The sequence below is a fragment of the Caretta caretta genome, chromosome 3 (genome assembly GCF_965140235.1).
Source record: "Caretta caretta isolate rCarCar2 chromosome 3, rCarCar1.hap1, whole genome shotgun sequence".
Taxonomy (NCBI): domain Eukaryota; kingdom Metazoa; phylum Chordata; order Testudines; family Cheloniidae; genus Caretta; species Caretta caretta.
The window spans coordinates 164554460-164573902 of record NC_134208.1 but is presented as its reverse complement, the minus strand read 5'-3'; the positions used below and the strand labels follow the sequence as shown (position 1 = coordinate 164573902).

Here is a 19443-nt window from a genome sequence, read left to right as displayed (position 1 = left end):
TCTTTCATACTACCCACTATGTCTCTTGTACCATTTCCCCAGCTTCCATCGCTAACAGGCCTCTCTCTTTTAGGGATGCGAAGAGACCTGTTTCAGGCTGTGCTGTTTCCTATGGCCAGAAAAGAGGAACAACAGATAGACTCAGGCTCCTGAGTGCTTGCCCATTTTTTTTCCAGGCGGTACGGATGTCAGCACTTCTACATTAGTGACGGAAAAGAACTGAGGGCCAGGAAATGTGTTTTGTTCTTAAAAAGACAGAGTTCACGCAATCTCTGGGAACCAGTGATGAATGATCAAATTATTTTATCATATCTGGAAAAGTGGCAGCAAATCTTGTCTTGTTTTTTCCTTCAGCCTCTCAATACATGTACATACCATAAATCCCATTTATAATACTATGAGCCAGAAGAAAAAACACACCTGATTGAATAATTATTGTACTTAATGTGAAGATACTTTAAAAAATAATGAAGACCATTATAAATAATGAAAATTATTCTAGAAGTTTAAGTACTTTGACTGTCTGTAATTTTGTTTTCCTAATCAATTGATTACAGCATAGACTAACTCCTCTAGTGCTATTTACCAAATTTAAGATCTCCTTTTTTTTGGTTTTTGTCTTAATCTGTCAATAAGAATGGCCACATTGCATCATACAAATGGTTAATCTAGCCTAGAATCCTGTCTTCCAACAGTGACTGATGACAGATGCTTCAGAAGGAATGGACACAACAGGGGAATTATCAAGTGACCCATCCCCTGTTGTCAAATCCCAGTTTCTGGCAGTCAGATATTTAGGGACACCTGAAGCATGGGGTTGTGTCCATGATCATCTTGGCTAATAGCGATTAATGGATCTATCCTCCATAAACTTATCTAATTCTTTTTTTAATTGAGTTATATACAGGGCATTCGAAACATCGTCTGGCAACAAGTTCCACAGGTTGACTGTGTGTTGTGTGAAGAAGTACTTTCTTTTGTTTGTTTTAAACCTGCTGCGTATTAATTTCATTGAGGGATCCCTATTTCTTGTGTTATGTGAAGGGGTAAATAACACTTCCATATTCACTTTCTCCATACCATTCATGTTTTATAGAACTCTACCATATTCCCCTTAGCTGTCTCTTTCTTAAGCTGAACAGTCCCAGTCTTGCTTTGAGGCTATATTTAATGTAAATAGGGTTGAAACTCATCTTCATTTTTAAATCTTAATGTTTGTTATCTCTTTTATGAGCAACCCAATACAGTTAAGGTCCTCCTGAAAGTATCAACACACACTGCACAGAAAAAAGACAACAACAGACCGACTGAGTGCTTATCCCTTCCTACCTGACAGATACGGTTCTGGAGTAAATTATTCCATAATTCATTGATCTAGTGCAATATAGGTCTCTAATCTTTACTTTTTTCCATGTGCTGAGACAAGAACTGTGGTCACTCATCCAGAAGGTGTAAGAAAAGTCAAGGCAAATATAAAAAGAAAATGTCTTTCAAAACACCAAAAAAAAAAAAAATTTCACATGACTAGAAATAAGCCAGTGTGCAACTACACAAAGAAATACATTTAGCAATTCCAGTCTTGCAATAAGAACAACAGATATAGCTTTACTGACTAAAAGGCAAAGGCAACAGTTTGGTTACACTTGCGGTTTATTCTTAAAAATGTTTAAGAGACCAAATAACCAAACTTAGCAGCAGTACAATATGAAAAGAAGACAGGCATATCTTCCTTCCAGGAAACAATTCTCATCTTACACAGAAGTTGTGCTTCAAAGATAGCTAGTAGTATTTATAGCATGATTTTACAAGTTACAAAACGTTTTATAAGTCACTAAAATCCAACCTATCAGTTCATAACATTTCCTTAACTCATTGTTTTGTTTTGTACTTTTCTTGAATCTGTTTTGGATACTACAGTCCAAACCAGTTAGGCCCAGAGGTACATCCTGACCTGTGCTAAGAAACATCAATCATGTATCTTGGCTTTGACAGACTTCCTATTTTCTAATGCCAAAGCTGATTTCAACTTTGCAAAGCATTGTGGGATATTTGACATGGGTGAACAGAACTGGAGGGAGAGTATAATACATTTAGTTAACATAACTTTCCAAATTTTTTATATTTATATATAATAGTAATACTGTGCACGTAATACCCATTAATGTGGCATGTATTATGCCCAATATATATGCATTGGCTAGCAGCTTAAAGAGTCCAAAGTGTGCTGGGTAATAATTTTACAAACCTTCAATTGTTTACCATCCGTTAATTTTCTATTATTGTATTTAGCAATAAACCGCAAGACAAGATATTTCTATTGGTCATAGTTATAATTTGTTGTGAGCTTCCTTTAAAAGGAGATTAATTATCTGAATTATAATATCCTTACATGTTAAATGTAATCACTGAAAATGCGCAAAAGGTAATTCAGAATCAATCTTAGATTGCTTGAGACTTTCAAGTGAGAATTAAGGGTATGTCTACACGACGAAATTAGGTTGATATTATAGAAGTCAATTTTTAGAAATTGATTTTATACAGTCGATTGCGTATGTCCACCCTAAGCGCATTAAGTCGGCAGAGTGCATCCTCACTACCGTGGCTAGCATCAACTTATGGAGCAGTGCACTGTGGGTAGCTATCCCACAGTTCCCGCAGTCTCCGCCACCCATTGGAATTCTGGGTTAAGCTCCCAATGCCTGATGTGGCAAAAACATTGTCGCGGGTGGTTTTGGGTACATGTGGTCAGTCGCTCCTCCTTCTGTGAAAGCAACGGCAGATAATCATTTTGTGCCTTTTTTCCATGTGGACGCCATACTTCTTTCAGCAGACGGTGCAGTAGGACTGCTAACTGTCATCATCCACCACTGCAACTCTGCTCTGCTGCTATTGTCTCAATAGTGAATTTCTCCATATTGTCTGTCATGGGCTCCCAGGTACGTGTGTTCTTCCTCAGGAAATGTGCGTGGTGCTAACCATTGTTCTCCACTGCTTCCGCTGCAACTCTGCTCTCCTGTTCTCATGAATCCACCTTGCAGGTTCTCTCGTTGTTCTCTATAAATATCTATTCTTGTGGCATCCGTTGCCAGCCACTGCTTCCGCTGCAACTCTGCTCTCCTGCAGAAGCCAAAACATGGCAAGCATGGAGCCCGCTCAGATCAATGCAGCAGTTATGAGCATTGTAAACACCTCACGCATTATCCTGCAGTATATGCGGAACCTGCAAAAGCAGGCAAGGAGGCGACAGCAGCACGGTGACGAGAGTGATGAGGACATGGACACAGACTTCTCTCAAAGTACAGGCCCCAGCAATTTGGACACCCTGGTGGCAATGGGGCAGGTTCATGTCGTGGAACGCCGATTCTGGGCCTGGGAAACAAGCACAGACTGGTGGGACTGCATAATGTTGCAGGTCTGGGATGATTCCCAGTGGCTGCAAAACTTTCCCATGCCTAAGGGCACTTTCATGGAACTTTGTGACTTGCTTTCCGCTACCCTGAAGCGCAAGAATATGAAGATGAGAGCAGCCCTCACAGTTCACAAGCGAGTGGCGATAGCCCTCTGGAAGCTTGCAAAGCCAGACAGCTACCGGTCAGTCGGGAATCAATTTGGAGTGGGCAAATCTACTGTGGTGGCTGCTGTTATCCAAGTAGCCAACGCAATCACTGAGCTGCTGCTATCAAGGATAGTGACTCTGGGAAATGTGCAGGTCATAGTGGATGGCTTCGCTGCAATGGGATTCCCTAACTGTGGTGGGGTGACAGACGCATATCCCTATCTTGGGACCGAACCACCTTGGCGGCCAGTACGTAAACCACAAGGGGTACTTTTCAGTGGTGCTGCAAGCACTGATGGATCACAAGGGACGTTCACCGACATCAAAGTGGGATGGCAGGGAAAGGTACATGATGCTCGTTTCTTCAGGAACTCGCATCTTCAGGTCTGTGCGCCTGCTGCCTTTCCTGCAGCTCCACCAGACCCCGGAGCATATCAGTTTGATCCCCCAGTAGCCTCAGCTTTGCATCTGCCTCCTCTCATCACGCTGCCGCCACCTTTCCTCTTGCTCCTGCAACCTCTCATCTTCCTCGTCCCTCCTGTCCTCGTATTCATTTTCTGCTTTCCTGGACTCTACCATTGTTTGCCTCCACGCATTCTGCTGAGCTCTTTCAGTGTGGGAGGACTGCCAGAGCTCAGAGAACATTTCAGTACTAGTGCATTTTTTTCGCCTTCTTATCTGCGCTTGTCTCTGGGACGGAGATGATAGCGGGTGCATTGAAACATTTGCAGCTGCAAGAGAAAAAAAAGGGAGAGTAGTATCTAAAAAGACCCATTTTAGAGAACAATGGGTAGACTCTTTCACGGTCAACCAAGCTGTTAACATTACATAGCACATGTGCTTTCGGTACAAGGTCGCATTTTGCCTCTTATATTGGGGGCCTGCCGGTTTGGTGTGAGAGATCACACACGCAGGGCCGGTTAACAGAATGTGGCTTGCAGGCAGCCATGGTAAGCCACAGTCTTTTGGCTTCTTCAACCTTCATAACATGTGGGAATGGTTTCAAACAGCAGCACCCTCCTTTCCCATACCAAGCACCCGTTGGGTTGGCCATTTAAAAGGAGGGGCTGCAGTTTTCGGGTTAACGTGCAGCACAAACCCAACTAAACCCCTCCACCACCATCCAATTCTCTGGGATGATCGCTTCACCCCTCCTCCCACAGCATGACTAGTATCAGGGAAGATCCCTGCCAGCCAAATGTCAACAGCTCAGCGTAAACTGGTCTCCCCCCACCGTGTGGCTAAAAGTAGGGATGATTTCTTTTCAGCCCAGCAGGAACGGCCACCTCTGAATGTCCCCTTAAGAACCCCTGGAGGATTTCCGCTCCATCCCCAGACAGAATTTTCCAGTAGCTGTACTGGCTGCGAATGCATCCCAAGTCTTCAGGGCAAATTAATCATTAAACACACTTGCTTTTAAACCATGTATTATATTTATAAAGGTACACTCACCAGAGTGCCTTCTCCGGCTTCATGGTCCGGGAGACCACCTTGGGAGGATATTGGCTCCAAGGTGATAAACAGTTCCTGGCTGTTGGGGAGAACAGTTTCTCCACTTGCCTGTTGTCCACTATCCTCCTCCTCATCTTCCTCATCCCCAAAATCCTCATCCCTGCTGCATGAGACTCCCCCCTTGCAGGTTTCCATGGACAGCGGTGGGTTAGTGGTCAGGGCACCCCCTAGGATTGCACGCAGCTCATCATAGCAGTGGCATGTCTGGGGCTTTGACCCGGAGTGGCCATTTGCCTCTTTGGTAGGCTTGCCTGAGCTCCTTCATTTTCATGCAGCACTGCTGCGGTTCCCTGATACAGCCTCTGTCTATCATGCCCTTGGAATTTTTTTCAAATATATTGGCATTTCGTCTTTTGGAATGGAGTTCTGATAGCACAGATTCATCTCCCCATACAGCAATCAGATCCAGTACCTCCCGTTCGATCCATGCTGGAGCTCTTTTGCGATTCTGGGATTGCATGGTCACCTCTGCTGATGAGCTCGCCACGCTGGCTAAACAGGAAATGAAATTCAAAAGTTCCTGGTGCTTTTCCTGTGTATCTGGCTAGTGCCTCTGAGTTGAAAGTGCGGTCCAGAGCGGTCACAATGGAGCACTCTGGGATAGCTCCCGGAGGCCAATACCATCAAATTGCATCTACACTACCCCAAATTCGACCAGGCGATGTCGATTTCAGCACTAATCCCCTCACTGGGGAGGAGTACAGAAATCGATTTTAAGAGCCCTTTAAGTGGACAAAAATGGTTTCGTCGTGTGGACGGGTGCAGGGTTAAATCAATCTAAGGCTGCTAAATTCCACATAAACTCGTAGTGAAGACCAGGGCTAACAACTGTATTCAACAAAAGATTTAGCTGCATATGCGTATAGTAACCTTAAATACAATAGCTTTACTTAGAGTTATTTATGATTATGCTAAAGAGTGGGCCAAAACCTTTGCTGGTGTAAATTTGTCAAGTTCCATTGGTTTCAACAGAGCTTTGCTAATTTACAACTTTTAAAAAGATCTGGCCACATTTGTAAAGATATGAAAGATCCATTTCAAGATTCCATACACAGCAATGAGACTTCAAATTTACTAGAAAGGTACAATTCGGAACTTGCCCTCTCATTAACTTTGTGCATAATATCAGCTTCATCTGAACCAATGATTTTTTTCGTAAGCTTGAAAGGAAAGAAATTTTGTCCCTCCACACATATGGGTGAAGTCGGGAATTTTAAATGCAGCAGCAAGGTGGTCAACTCCCCTCTGGAGGGAATGGCAACGTAAAACTATGTCAAGCTGTAGGAGACCTCCGACTGTACTGGCAAGCTGGAAATCCCACCTGCTCTATTTATACTGGTAACTTAACCCAACGGATTTCATCGATAAAGATAAGTTACTGTGTGTTTGCAAGGTGGTACACATGCTTGCTTTTCACATAAACAGTTTTTCCGTTTGTTTATAACAACTTTTACGAAGATAAAATATTAAGTTGTTGAGATTTTGGATGGTGGCAGGGAAATGAGAATCAGGCCCTAAATATGCACTTATGAAGAGAATTCAGCTCAATGGAGGACAATTTTCTTTATATACTGTTGTTCTGAGCAAAAATATGATTTCCGAACTATGCTTTCAAACATCTTTAAAATAATATTTGTTTACCTTGAAAGACATTTAACAGATGAAAAAGTCTTATAAATTGTGTGAAGAGGATGCATAACAGATTCTGCTTTACTGGTGGAACCAACCATTTGGAAGATGTCATCTGAGCTCACACACAATTAAAATTAAGTATTTTCATATTTAATACTCATATGATCTAAGTGAATATTTGGTCTCAGACTCTGGCTATTAATAACATCCACTATTTACTTACATGAAAAAAATGGGTATATCCATATAACTAAAGATACTGGATATACTGTGAAGGCCATGTGCCTATTCTCCCTTAAAAGTGGGATATTACCCAAGTCTTCAACTTATCATTATTGTGTTATTGCCTTTTCAAAAGAACTTATTTGTCATCCCAAATAATATCACTACAAATTAAAATAAAAGTTGTGTGTAAATAATAAGTACTGTATACAGCAAAGAAAACATTTCTGTAATTTTCTGTACTATAAAGCAATTCTGTTACAATGAATATTGGGGAGGAGGGGGAAATTGTGTACTATAAATTTCAAACATATAAAAGATCTATGAACAGTCATGTACCTGGGAGATTTGACTATGATTTTTTGTCGCTGTTGTTTACTGCAATGCTTGACTTTTTTTGCACCACTGACAAGGTTTGTTTTCATAAAGTTTGCTAATCAGGTGTTTTTGGTTTTTTTAACAGGAAAATGACATTCTAACCATGCTACAAGATTGACACAAACGTTAAGCTATTTTCAATTACCTGTATTGTTAAAAAAGATGTATATATAAAGGTAACACAGTAGCTGCTTGAGCCTTAGAGTTATATTGCAAAGTCAGGAACCCTACTTGGTCACCCATTTTATCCAGCTGTTTAATAAAATGATTATAATCAGAGTAAATACATTACTTTGATACAACTATCATTCCAATCCAATATACAAATGTTGACAAAAGATTAAAATTACACAGAAAAGGCTATAAAAATGAAGTTACAGATAAAAAAAGCCCATCAAGAATGGAGTCAATCACTACAAACAATTTTGGGAGACAGAAAGTGATAATAAGTTAGTGATTTTAAAGTATATTTTCACCTTTATCTTACCTGCTAGCTGTTTTTACTGAAATATTTTTCTTGTGTCCTCTCTCAGATCGGTTATCCCGCAGGAGCTGAAGCTACACAAAAAACATTCACAACTGTGTTGGAAACAAAGCCATTTTTTATTTTAAAAAAATGTTATCCTAGCTTTGTCATCTTTTTGTGTTTTATTTTTAACAGTAAATTAAGTATTATATATTGGATTTTAACAGCATCACTTATGGCAAGACCACTAGAAATGTTAAAAGTTGGGGATGTAGTGCATTCTTGATAAATTCATGGTCAGTCATTACAGCATTTTAATAAAATTTTGTGAAGACACATGTAGAGTTAAGGTTATAATTACATATCCATTCATTTTAAACCCAACATTATTTGAACTTTGTAGTTATAGAAAAGACATTTGAAAACAAAGAATTTCAGAGTTCCACAAATCGTTACCCTGACTCGGAACTGTGAAAAGCCTATGATTCTTAAGAATCATTCATAAATAACTTACACCCTCAAAACTCTATTATGAAAAGGGATAGAGAAGCTCACTTTAAAAGACTTCTCAGATTAGCACTGGTATCTAATAGTTAAGCAATATTTATAAACTCTGCTGAGACCCAAAAAGTTGAAAATTTCAGAGTAAGAACAAAAGCTAAATACCCAATCTTCCTAACACTTATCTATTAGCTAGCACTGGTGACTAAAATAATGTAGATTCTAGACAAACTTATTTTTGAAATTTCTCCCAAATAAATACAATGTGAAGTCTTTTCCAAAATAAAACTATTTCATTATTCAAAATGCATCTCCCAACTGATATGATACTCCTCAACGTGAGGGTGATATGGCAATGACACATTTAGAAATAGCTGCAAAATAATTACAAAGAAGAAGTGCAAACTAATAGCAAAATAAACTAAAATCATATTTTGAAGGGAACCAAGCCTTCAACAAAGGATACAAAGTATCGAGACAAACTGAACTGAAGACTTAGCTATACAAATGGCTGTGGAGACTTAAGGCAGCACTTCACCGAAGGCAGTCAGAAAAAAATTAGGGGGACACACTTGGGGACTTCACAGTACCACTGCAGAGATGGGCAAGTGCTTCAAATAACCAGGTTAAGAGGGGCAGTCTTTTTGTTGTTGAATAGTTTACCTGCTACATACTTCTGTCTTGACTAGATAATTACATAAGCTCTAATTTAATACTTGTTTACTTCAAAAATTAAATAATTAAACAGAACAATATTATTATACCATACCAGGTAAAACCTATAGTTATACAAGCTGGCCTTCCGTAGGAAAATTTCTGTAAGATGCTGCAAGTATGAATTTTTATTAGTGTTAAACTCATTTTTTTCCTTCTTTTACAGGTTCTGAAGTGTAGACACATTGCGGATGACTAGTTTCTGTTTCATGTGATGACATTACATTCACTACATGATTCAGCTACAGTCTGAAACTTATTAATTTACTGGACCCCCAATGCCATCGCCAAAAGTACAAAAGCTTTCATAATTATTTTACAACCCATGAGGTGAAATTATTTTAAAAATGATAAAATAATGTATTTTTGGATAAAGTATTTATTTATTTACCATTACTGGCATTAGTCACTTGCAGGTTTCATGCTGGATGAGATATCAGCAGCATAACGGATGCTGGGACACCACTTAGCATGGAAACCTGCATGGATAGTCTGCATTTCAGAACCTTCAAAAGTAGTACTAAAGGTACAAGTTAAGTTCATTATCAAGTAATTTGAGACATTAAGGATAACAAATGAATTCTTTAAGTTTAAACTGCAACTCACTAAGTGTTACTTGTTACAGTCTAAATTTGACAACATAAAGCCAGCTTTTAAAATGCTAGTTTGTTTCTTCCACAAGAAATAAAAGTTTCAAAATGACGTGAGGTAAATATCATATAAAGTTGTCTGTGTAGCTGTTAAATGTTAGCCAGCTTACCGTAACATACATTATAATACTTTCACAATTTACAGCTAAAACTGTAATTCTTTTTTTTTTCATCCTGTCAGGCTTGAGGAAGTAAAATTAGTTAAGAGTCTGATTTGGAGTTTGAAAGAAGGGGAAGAAAAGCAGATATGCTGATTTAACTCTGATCTATCAAAGCTAGTGGAGTTCAGAATGGTCCTAAAAACATGATGAATTTTTAAAAAAATCTCTTGTATCTTACTGTGTTACTTATTGCTTTCTATGATGCTTAAAATGTATTTGCTACAACTTCAGTTGGTGTAAGTCAACATAGATCCATTGAAATCAACTGAGCTACATCAATTTGCAGCAGCTTAAGATATGACCCAATGAGTTACTCTAGAGGCTTGATGTACTACTGATGTATTCAGTTACTTTTTCTGAGTGTTTGAAAAGAACTAATATGTTCAAGATACAAAAGAGAAAGGCTTATTTACACAAAGTTCTTGTTCTGTCAATAACTTATTGCTTTGCCATGCATATGACTAAGCATTTTTCAAAGTCTGAAAGGATGGTCATCAGTTAAGCAACACTCCACTCACTATTCAAATGTAAGTGTCTTCTTGTTAAATTCACTGATCTTAAGTATGAGGTAACCAACATACAACTTGTGAGATTCTGTGCAGTTTCCAGGGGAACAGGTGGGCTATGATTGCTTTAAGCTATTTCTGTGCCATCCTGAGCTGGAGCTACTCCCCTGATACAATTTAGACAGCCCTGCACTCCTGTCTAAATTACAGCAGACTCCCTGGGCTGCTCATAACACTATCTGGAATCCCCACAGTCATTGCGGCCCTGCCTCTACACATCCCCAGCATGCCTCCTACACTGAAGCTCATGAGCTTATGCCTGCCTTCTGCAGGTTATGCACCAGGAGAATCCTCATCTGGAAGGATTTAACAGCCCCTTTATATCCATCTGACCCTTTTACCTAGAGTAACAGAGAAGAGTGGGGTGTGGATTTCATCCGGCAAGTCTGTTCTTACACAGTTTAAATTTCTTAAATACTGTGAAAAAATGTCAGGTGTTCTCCATTTTATAGAAGCATTAAGACTACAGTTTCAGAGAAACACAGGCACTATTGTTAATAACAAACTGGTTATCAGGATAAAATATTCTGAAATCTTAAACTGGTAATAAAACTGAACTGGGATGCTTATCTAGTATCATTTGGCAAGCCAGCTTATTAACCAAAAGACCTTTTGAAATACTTAGCTGCTAAGTTTTCTCAGTAGCTTGCAAGGAAACATGGAATTAAGGCTGCTTTGCTTCTTATGTATTAAAATACTGACCCAATAGTTTTGGAGTAGAGACAGTTAAATTCCTTCAAATATATGAAGTAAACTGCTCTTGATCAAAGTGGTTCTTACCTGGCTATGTTCCTTCCTAGCCCCAGGGCTAAACCAGTGGCTGTGGGAGAAAAAGAAAAGAAGAGTTTAGCAATATAACTACCTAAAGCACGTGCTGTCATATGACCAGTTTGTGCGTGCTTTTGGGTATTTTATTGTCCACCAGGAAAATACAGCCTTAGGCTATGCTTTATTTTAATGGGATATTTTATGGAACTCTCAAAGTGTGTTACAGTTTTGATAGGAATGTAAGAATGCACTCGCGCTGCAAATTTCCGCTTCTTAGGCAAACTGAGTACCCATTAGCTTTACATTTAATTATGTTCTATTAAATTAATTTAATTCGTAAATGCTAACATTTTACATGTCTTAATCTGCGTATTGAAATATATGCTATTAATAACAATTTAATTCTATCCTTGTTACTGAAGTGTAAACTTTTAATTATTAGAGTTTAACAGATCTATAAGCATTGAGGGCTAACTGGTATATGTTAACACATTAGCATTTCACCAATTGAGGCTTGGATTTTAATTCTATTTTCAGTTGTAAGTTGACATAAATTTGATGGTCTCATGTCTCAAAACTGTCACGTAACTTGGCATTACTGACAATCTTTTACTTTACAGAGGCAAACCACTGGAATAGTAGGAGGGCTGCAGGTCATGAATGAAATATAGGATAAGCTAGCACAGTGCTTTCCCACATTGTATTCACTGGGGGTTTTAAACTGGCTTTTACGTACACCAAGATAAGAAACAGGCTGCAGGCCTTCAAATGTGACTACAGTGGCATTACACTGGGATTTAACAGCGGCTGTTGGGGACAAATCTCAGATCTAGGAAGAGGAAGAAAAAGAAGAAGAGCACCTGGAACTACACCCCACCCTTTCCCCACCTCAGTATATTTCCCCTTGATCTTGGGGGAAGGGCAACTGTGATAAATGAAGGGGGGGAGCTTGCTCCCTTTTATAGACACCCAGCCAACCAGCTATCTATAAAGTCCCTCTTGGTGGCTGCTTGCTTTACCTGTAAAGGGTTAAAAAGTCCCCCAGGTAAAGAAAAGGGAGAGGGCACCTGACCAAAAGAGCCAATGGGAAGGCTAGAACTTTTTAAAATTGGGGGGAAAAGCTTTCCCTTTGTGTTCTGTGTTGTTCTCCAGAGAGAGGGGAACAGAGCAAAGTCAGGGCTATGTAAGGTGACCAGATGTCCTGATTTTATAGGGACAGTCCAGATATTTATAGGCGCCTATTACCCCCCATTGCCTGTCCTGATTTTTCACACTTGCTCTCTGGTCACCCTAGGGCTATGACTATGCTGTAAAAAGCTTTTTACCAGGCATGGAACTCATCAGATCATACCTAGAACTACCGAAATATGTAAGTAGATTAGGAAATGTCTAGTAAGATACAATTAGGTTTCTTTCTTTTATTTCCTGTAAGGCTTGTGGACTCCTCTGTGCTAACCTCAGATGCTTTTGTTTGCTTGTAACCTTTAAGATGAACCCCCAAGAAAGCTATTTTAGGTGCTTAATTTTTGGAATTATTCTTTTAAAATCTTGCAAAAGCCTAAGTTCCAGATGTATTTTCTTTCTTTTTGTTTTTAATAAAATTTACCTTTTTAAGAACAGGATTGGATTTTTGGTGTCCTAAGAGGTTTGTGCATATGTTGTTAAATTAACTGGTGGCAACAGCTAATTTCCTTTGTTTTATTTCTCACTTTTTCCGGGGGGGGGGGGTGTAGAGGGGGAGTGAAAGGGCTTGAGGGTACCCCACAGCAAGGAATTCCCAAGTGCGCCTTCCTGGGATCTGAAAAAGGGGGCTGAATTTGGGTGGTGGCAGTGTTTACCAAGCCAAGGTCAGAGAAAAGCTGTAACCTTGGGAGTTTAATACAAGCCTGGAGTGGCCAGTATTAATTTTTAAAATCCTTGCAGGCCCCCACCTTCTGCACTCGAAGTGCCAGAGTGGGGAATCAGCCTTGACAGCAACATAGTTCAATGCATTAAAATAATACATAGAAACACCACCACCCTGTTTGTAAATGTGGTTGTACTGTTCTAGCTGCGAATGGGCAATATCGTATAATCAGAAAGTGTGTGTTTTCAAAATGATCCCTTGAAGTACTCAATCGAAAAGTTCCTCAGGCCATGTTTACTGAAAAACTCCTATTTTTGAACATCATCACCATGCTCAGATTTCTCACATTGCTGCAGTTACTAAGTAATGACAGGCCATGCCTTCTCCCTCCAGAAGCTACACAGGACACAAGAAGATTCTTGAAGACTCAAGTTAGTCTACCAGTGGAAGCAGCAGTATAGGAATCTGTAGAAGGTATTCAGTAATGTTACCAGATATTGGGTGTTGAATCAAACATATTGCTAAAATGCAAACTGTGTCTTTGCAGCATTAAATGGATCACTAACTGAAAAACAATACTAGTTATTTCTAACCCCGTTTATGGGCTTCTAAACAGTGAATAATTTAATGGCTTGGCCACTCTGATTTCTAAAATGGTTAAATTTAATATAGTTTAACAGCATAACAGTTTTAAACTGAACTTTTTCCAAACCCATCTAGAGCAACCTCAGAACCCCTCTAAAATCAGAACCCCTCTAATGGATTTGCAGGAAGAGTAGTGTCCCTGGAAATTTTTGCACTGTTCTTAAATGCCCTGTTAGTTTGACACTCTGAAAGTACTGAATATGCTGCATACTGTGGGATTGCTCAGGAAGACTGACTATTCTGTAGAAAACCCTGAAAGCCTGTACCATAGCCTCTAGCACAATGGGCCCTGATCATGACTGGTTCATGGACTTTAAAGTCAGAAGGGATCATCATGATCATCTAGTCTGGACTTCCTGTCCATTGCAGGCCACAGAACTTTACCCACCCACTCCTGTAACAGACCTGTAACCTCTGGCTGAGTTACTGAAGTCCTCAAATCATGGCTTAAAGACTTCAAGTTACAAAGAATCCACCATTTACACTAGTTTAAACCTGCAAGTGACCCATGCTCCACGATGCAGAGAAAGGTGAAAAAACCCCCAGGGTGTCTGCCAATCTGACGGGCGGGGAAAATTCCTTACTGACCCCAAATATGGTGATCAAGTGACCATTGTAATATAAATCAATAATACCCTGGCTACTTTTTCTACTTTTATAGTGAAGAGAACAAAAAAGCAGGAACTGGAAAGTGCGAGGCTGAGTTTGCACACTCATATATAGAACAGGTGGGGGGGGGGCGAGGGTGTGAGAAGAGAGCGAGAGAGAGAGAGAACGCATGCATGCATGAGTTAACATAATAGAAGAAAGGTTACAGCCTTCTCAGCCCAAGCTGTGCAGGAGTCCATGAATGTAAGTTACTTCCATTAATAGTGTAAATCAACAGTGAGGCCCCATATTTAGAGGTAAGAATAACCCTTTCCTGCTAGCATAACTATCAGGAACTGTCGTGTTTACCCAAACACTAAGAGGAGGTTACTTATCTGTAACTGGAGGTTCTTCAAGATGTGTGGTCCCTATCTGTATTTCACTGTGGGGTTACGCATGTGCACTGTGTGCCCAGAGCCGGAGATTTTGAAAATAGTGTCCGTTGGTCCACGCCTGCACTCTGGCTCACCTCATGCCTCTGAACGAGGGGATAAAGGGTGGGATGGACCAACTACTTGATAAGATCTGAAGCAGAGGGGAAGGAGGGCAGGTAGTGGAATATAGATCGGGACCACACATTTCAAAGCACCTCCAGTTACAGGTAAGTAACCACCTTTTCTTCAAGTGATGATCCGTATCATATTCCACTATGAGTAACTGGCAAGCAATATCGAAGTAGGCAGTAGGACTGAGCGGAGTACCACCATCCCAAAAGAGGCATCAGCAGAAGAGTCCTGCACTACGGCATAATGTCTTGCAAATATGTGAATGAAGCCCCACCTCCTGACGAGACGTCATAGTTGTTGCTTGCACTCTAGTGGAATGAGCTCTTACCCCATTGTGGGGGCTGCGGGGCATGATTCGAAAGCTGACGGCAGAGTAGAATGCAGCCAGAGATCCATTTGGAGATTCTCTGGGAGGAGATGGCATGCCTTCTGACTCTTTCTGTTATAGCAATAAACAGTCTCGGGGATTTGTTTTCTGTAGGTAGAAAGCCAAGGCTCACTGAACATCAAGAGAGTGGAGTCTTCGTTCCTCTGTGGAAGGGTGTGATTTTGGGAAGAACGCAGGAAAGTGAATGGATTGGGTTAAGGTGAAATTCCAAAACTACTTTGGGGTGAATTTGGGGTGTAGACCTCAAAGAAACCTAATCCTTATGGAATATCCTTATGGAATTATGGAATATAGAAGATCTGCCATCATCACGAATCACAGAATATCAGGGTTGGAAGGGACCTCAGGAGGTCATCTAGTCCAACCCCCTGCTCAAAGCAGGACCAATCCCAAACTAAATCATCCCAGCCAGGGCTTTGTCAAGCCTGACCTTAAAAATATCTAAGGAAGGAGATTCCACCACCTCCCTAGGTAACGCATTCCAGTGTTTCACCACGCTCCTAGTGAAAATGTTTTTCCTAATATACAACCTAAACCTCCCCCACTGCAACTTGAGACCATTACTCCTTGTTCTGTCATCAGCTACCACTGAGAACAGTCTAGATGCATCCTCTTTGGAACCCCCTTTCAGATAGTTGAAAGCAGCTATCAAATCCCCCCTCATTCTTCTCTTCCGCAGACTAAACAATCCCAGTTCCCTCAGCCTCTCCTCAAAAGTCATGCGTTCCAGTCCCTGAATCATTTTTGTGGCCCTCCGCTGGACTCTTTCCAATTTTTCCACATCCTTCTTGTAGCGTGGGGCCCAAAACTGGACACAGTACTCCAGATGAGGCCTCACCAATGTCGAATAGAGGGGAATGATCACGTCCCTCGATCTGCTGGCAATGCCCCTACATATACATCCCAAAATGCCATTGGCCTTCTTGGTAACAAGGGCACACTGTTGTCTCATATCCAGCTTCTTGTCCACTGTAACCCCTAGGTCCTTTTCTGCAGAACTGCTGCCGAGCCATTCGGTCCCTAGTCTGTAGCGGTGCATGGGATTCTTCTGTCCTAAGTGCAGGACTCTGCACTTGTCCTTGTTGAGCCTCATCAGATTTCTTTTGGCCCAATCCTCTAATTTGTCTAGGTCCCTCTGTATCCTATCCCTACCCTCCAGCGTATCTACCTCTCCTCCCAGTTTAGTGTCATCTGCAAACTTGCTGAGGGTGCAATCCACACCATCCTCCAGATCATTTATGAAGATATTGAACAAAACCAGCCCCAGGACCGACCCGTGGGGCACTCCACTTGATACCGGCTGCCAACCAGAAATGGAGCCATTGATCACTACCCGTTGAGCCTGACAATCTAGCCAACTTTCTATCCACCTTATAGTCCATTCATCCAGCCCATACTTCTTTAACTTGCTGGCAAGAATACTGTGGGAGACCGTGTCAAAAGCTTTGCTAAAGTCAAGGAACAACACGTCCACTGCTTTCCCCTCATCCACAGAGCCAGTTATCTCGTCATAGAAGGCAATTAGATTAGTCAGGCATGACTTGCCCTTGGTGAATCCATGCTGACTGTTCCTGATCACTTTCCTCTCCTTTAAGTGCTTCAGAATTGATTCCTTGAGGACCTGCTCCATGATTTTTCCAGGGACTGAGGTGAGGCTGACTGGTTCAACTTCAAGTTCACCAACTCTTCTCACTGAGGTAATGGCTACAAGAAAAGTGACCTTCACTAAGAGACATGGAGCAAGTAGCTAAAGGCTCAAACGGGGCATGGAAGCTTATGAGTACTGAGAGAACAAGGTTCAGGTTCCACAGGGGAACGGGGTTCTGAGTAGGTGCGAAAATTCTTATTAGGACTTTCCAGAATCCATTGATCAGTGGATATGTGAAGACTGAATAGCCCTCAGAAGGTAGATGGTATGCGCTGATCGCCAACAAGTGGACTCACAAGGAGCTGATAGAGAAACCTGGTGTTTTCAGAAATAGGATATAGTCCAAGATGAGAGAAATATCTGTAGTCTCTGGGAGAACACCTCCTTGTTGTGTCCAGGAAGAGAAGCACTTCCATTTAGCTAGGTAACATTTTCTAGTAGAGTCCTTTCTACTATTAGAGAGAATGTCTCATACAACTGTGGAGCATGAATGTTCTAAGGATGATGCCCATCCAAATACCAAGCCCTGAGAAGTGGAGTGGATGTGGATCGGGGTGCCTGCTCTTGCCGTTCCACTGAGTCAGGAGCTTGGGGAACACTAGGAGGATGATTGGTGGTCATGATGAAATGCATAGGAAGTTAGGGAACCAGAACTGTCTGGGCCAGAAGGGGGCAATCAGGATGAACCTCACTTTGTCCTGCCAGATTTTGCACAGTACTCATGTTGCACAGAACTCATACTGCAGGAGCAGTAGCGGAGGGAAGGCACCGTTGAACTGGTCCAACCAAGTAAGAAGCAGAGTATCATCCTGAGTGGGGTGACCTAGATCTCCTCTGGAGCAATATGTGGTGCATTTCCTGTTTGCTTGAGAAGCAAAAACGATCTTGTTGGGGTTCTTATAGATTAAAAATATTGCGAACTACCGAGTGAGGGAGCTCCCACTCTTGTTCAACTATTTAATGGCATTCTGAGGGAATCTGTAAGCCCATTTTGCTTCATTGGAAGGTAGGTTGATTTGATTGCTGATACACCAATTCCAGAGACTGACTGCTTCTGCGCAGAGGAAGGGGAATCTTGCTCTTTCCCTACTTGTTGATGTCAAAGACCATCATAATGTTATCTGACATTATAAGGACATGGTGAGCACAGAAGAAAGGACTTGCATGCCTTCTGTACTGCTTGCAACTCCAGGATATTGATGTGCATCCTGGCCTCTCAAGAACATCCAGGTTCCTTGTGCTGTGTGGCTGTTCATGGGGGCTCCCCAACCTAAGAGGGATGCGTCCATAATAATGGTCCTCTTCAGAGAGGAAGGGAGAAAAGGGACACTCATGCATACCTGAAGAGAATTTGTCCACAACAGCAGGGAAGACAGTACCTTGGCTGGAATTGTCACCATGAGGTTCATGGAATGATGGCTTGAGGAGTATACCGACTGCAGCCAAGTCTGAAGGCAACAAAGATGGAGTCGTGCTAACGTGGTAACGTAGGTGCATGAGGCCATGTAAGCCAGGTGAGAGAGAAACATGTTTTGAGTGATAATTGAGGCTTGTTTGTGATGTGAACTATGATTTTGTTCATGGTCTGGAACCTGTCCCCGGACAGATATGCTCTTGCGTGGATAGAATTTAAGGATGCGTTGCTGAAATCCAGAGATTGAATGGGTGTGAGAACAATTTTTTCCATGTTTATACTGACTCCCAGTGAAGAGAGAAGATGCAGCATAATAGAAGCTGATGCATAAGCTTCCTGGCAGGACTTGGCAACAAGATGACAATTGTCGAGTTCAGGGAAGACATTGAGAGCATGACATCTGACGTGGACGGCTACTATCAAGAATATCTTGGTGAAGACTCTGGGGGCAGTCATTGTTCTGAAGGGGAATACTCTGTGCTAAAAATGGTCAGAGCCTACTATGAATCTAAGTGTCTGTACATGAAAGTAAGCATTCTTCATATCTAGAGCCATGAACCACATGCCCTTTTCTAAAGATGGAATTATCTCTGCCAACATGACTATGTGAAATCTGAGTTTGTCAGTGAAGCGGTTGAGATGGCAGAGGTTGAGGACTGGTCTCCAACAACCCTTGTGTTTGGGTGCCAGAAAGTAGGTCAAGTAAAACCTTCTCCCTTGGTATTGCAGAGATCCATGTTCTATCGTTCCTTGCTGCAGTGAAGAGTTCACCTCTTTTTTGAGAATACTTTCGTGAAAGTTGTCCTTAAAGATAGGGATGCAAATTCTATCATATAGCCAGAGTGAATGATGTTCAGTATCCATTTGCCCATTATCATCACACTCTAAGTATACAAAAAGAATGCTAGACAACCCCTAAATGGTGTATGGGTGTCAGGAGGCCTTGGACTCAGTGTTTCATGGCTCTTGAGCTCCAATCAAAAACAATGTTGAGCTGGGGCCTGAGATTGAGTTGCCAATCCTCTTGCAGAAGGCGTAGAGAAGTGGGACTTTTGAAGCCTCAGTTTGTTATGTGATGGTTCATAGGGCCTCTGATAGAAAAACTGCTGAGCCATATGTCTAGATTTGGCTGAAACTTCCTCTTAGGGACAGGCATGTATATCTCCAGTGAGTAGAGGGTAGCCCTGCAATCCTTCAGGGTATGGAGGAACTCCTCCGTCTT

The 19443-nt window shown here is 41.3% G+C and overlaps 1 protein-coding gene across 2 annotated transcripts in view; it reads right to left on the bottom strand.

Annotated features, from left to right (window-relative positions):
- GPATCH2 (G-patch domain containing 2) overlaps nt 1-19443 on the bottom strand; it is a 182218-nt gene that overhangs the window by 32953 nt on the left and 129822 nt on the right. For both annotated transcript variants that reach the window (XM_048843190.2, XM_075127071.1), the window contains 2 exons: nt 11139-11178; nt 7788-7858 (listed from right to left, as the gene is read on the bottom strand). In XM_048843190.2, coding sequence (XP_048699147.1) covers nt 7788-7858; nt 11139-11178 — 111 coding nt within the window. The remainder of the gene's footprint in view (nt 1-7787; nt 7859-11138; nt 11179-19443) is intronic.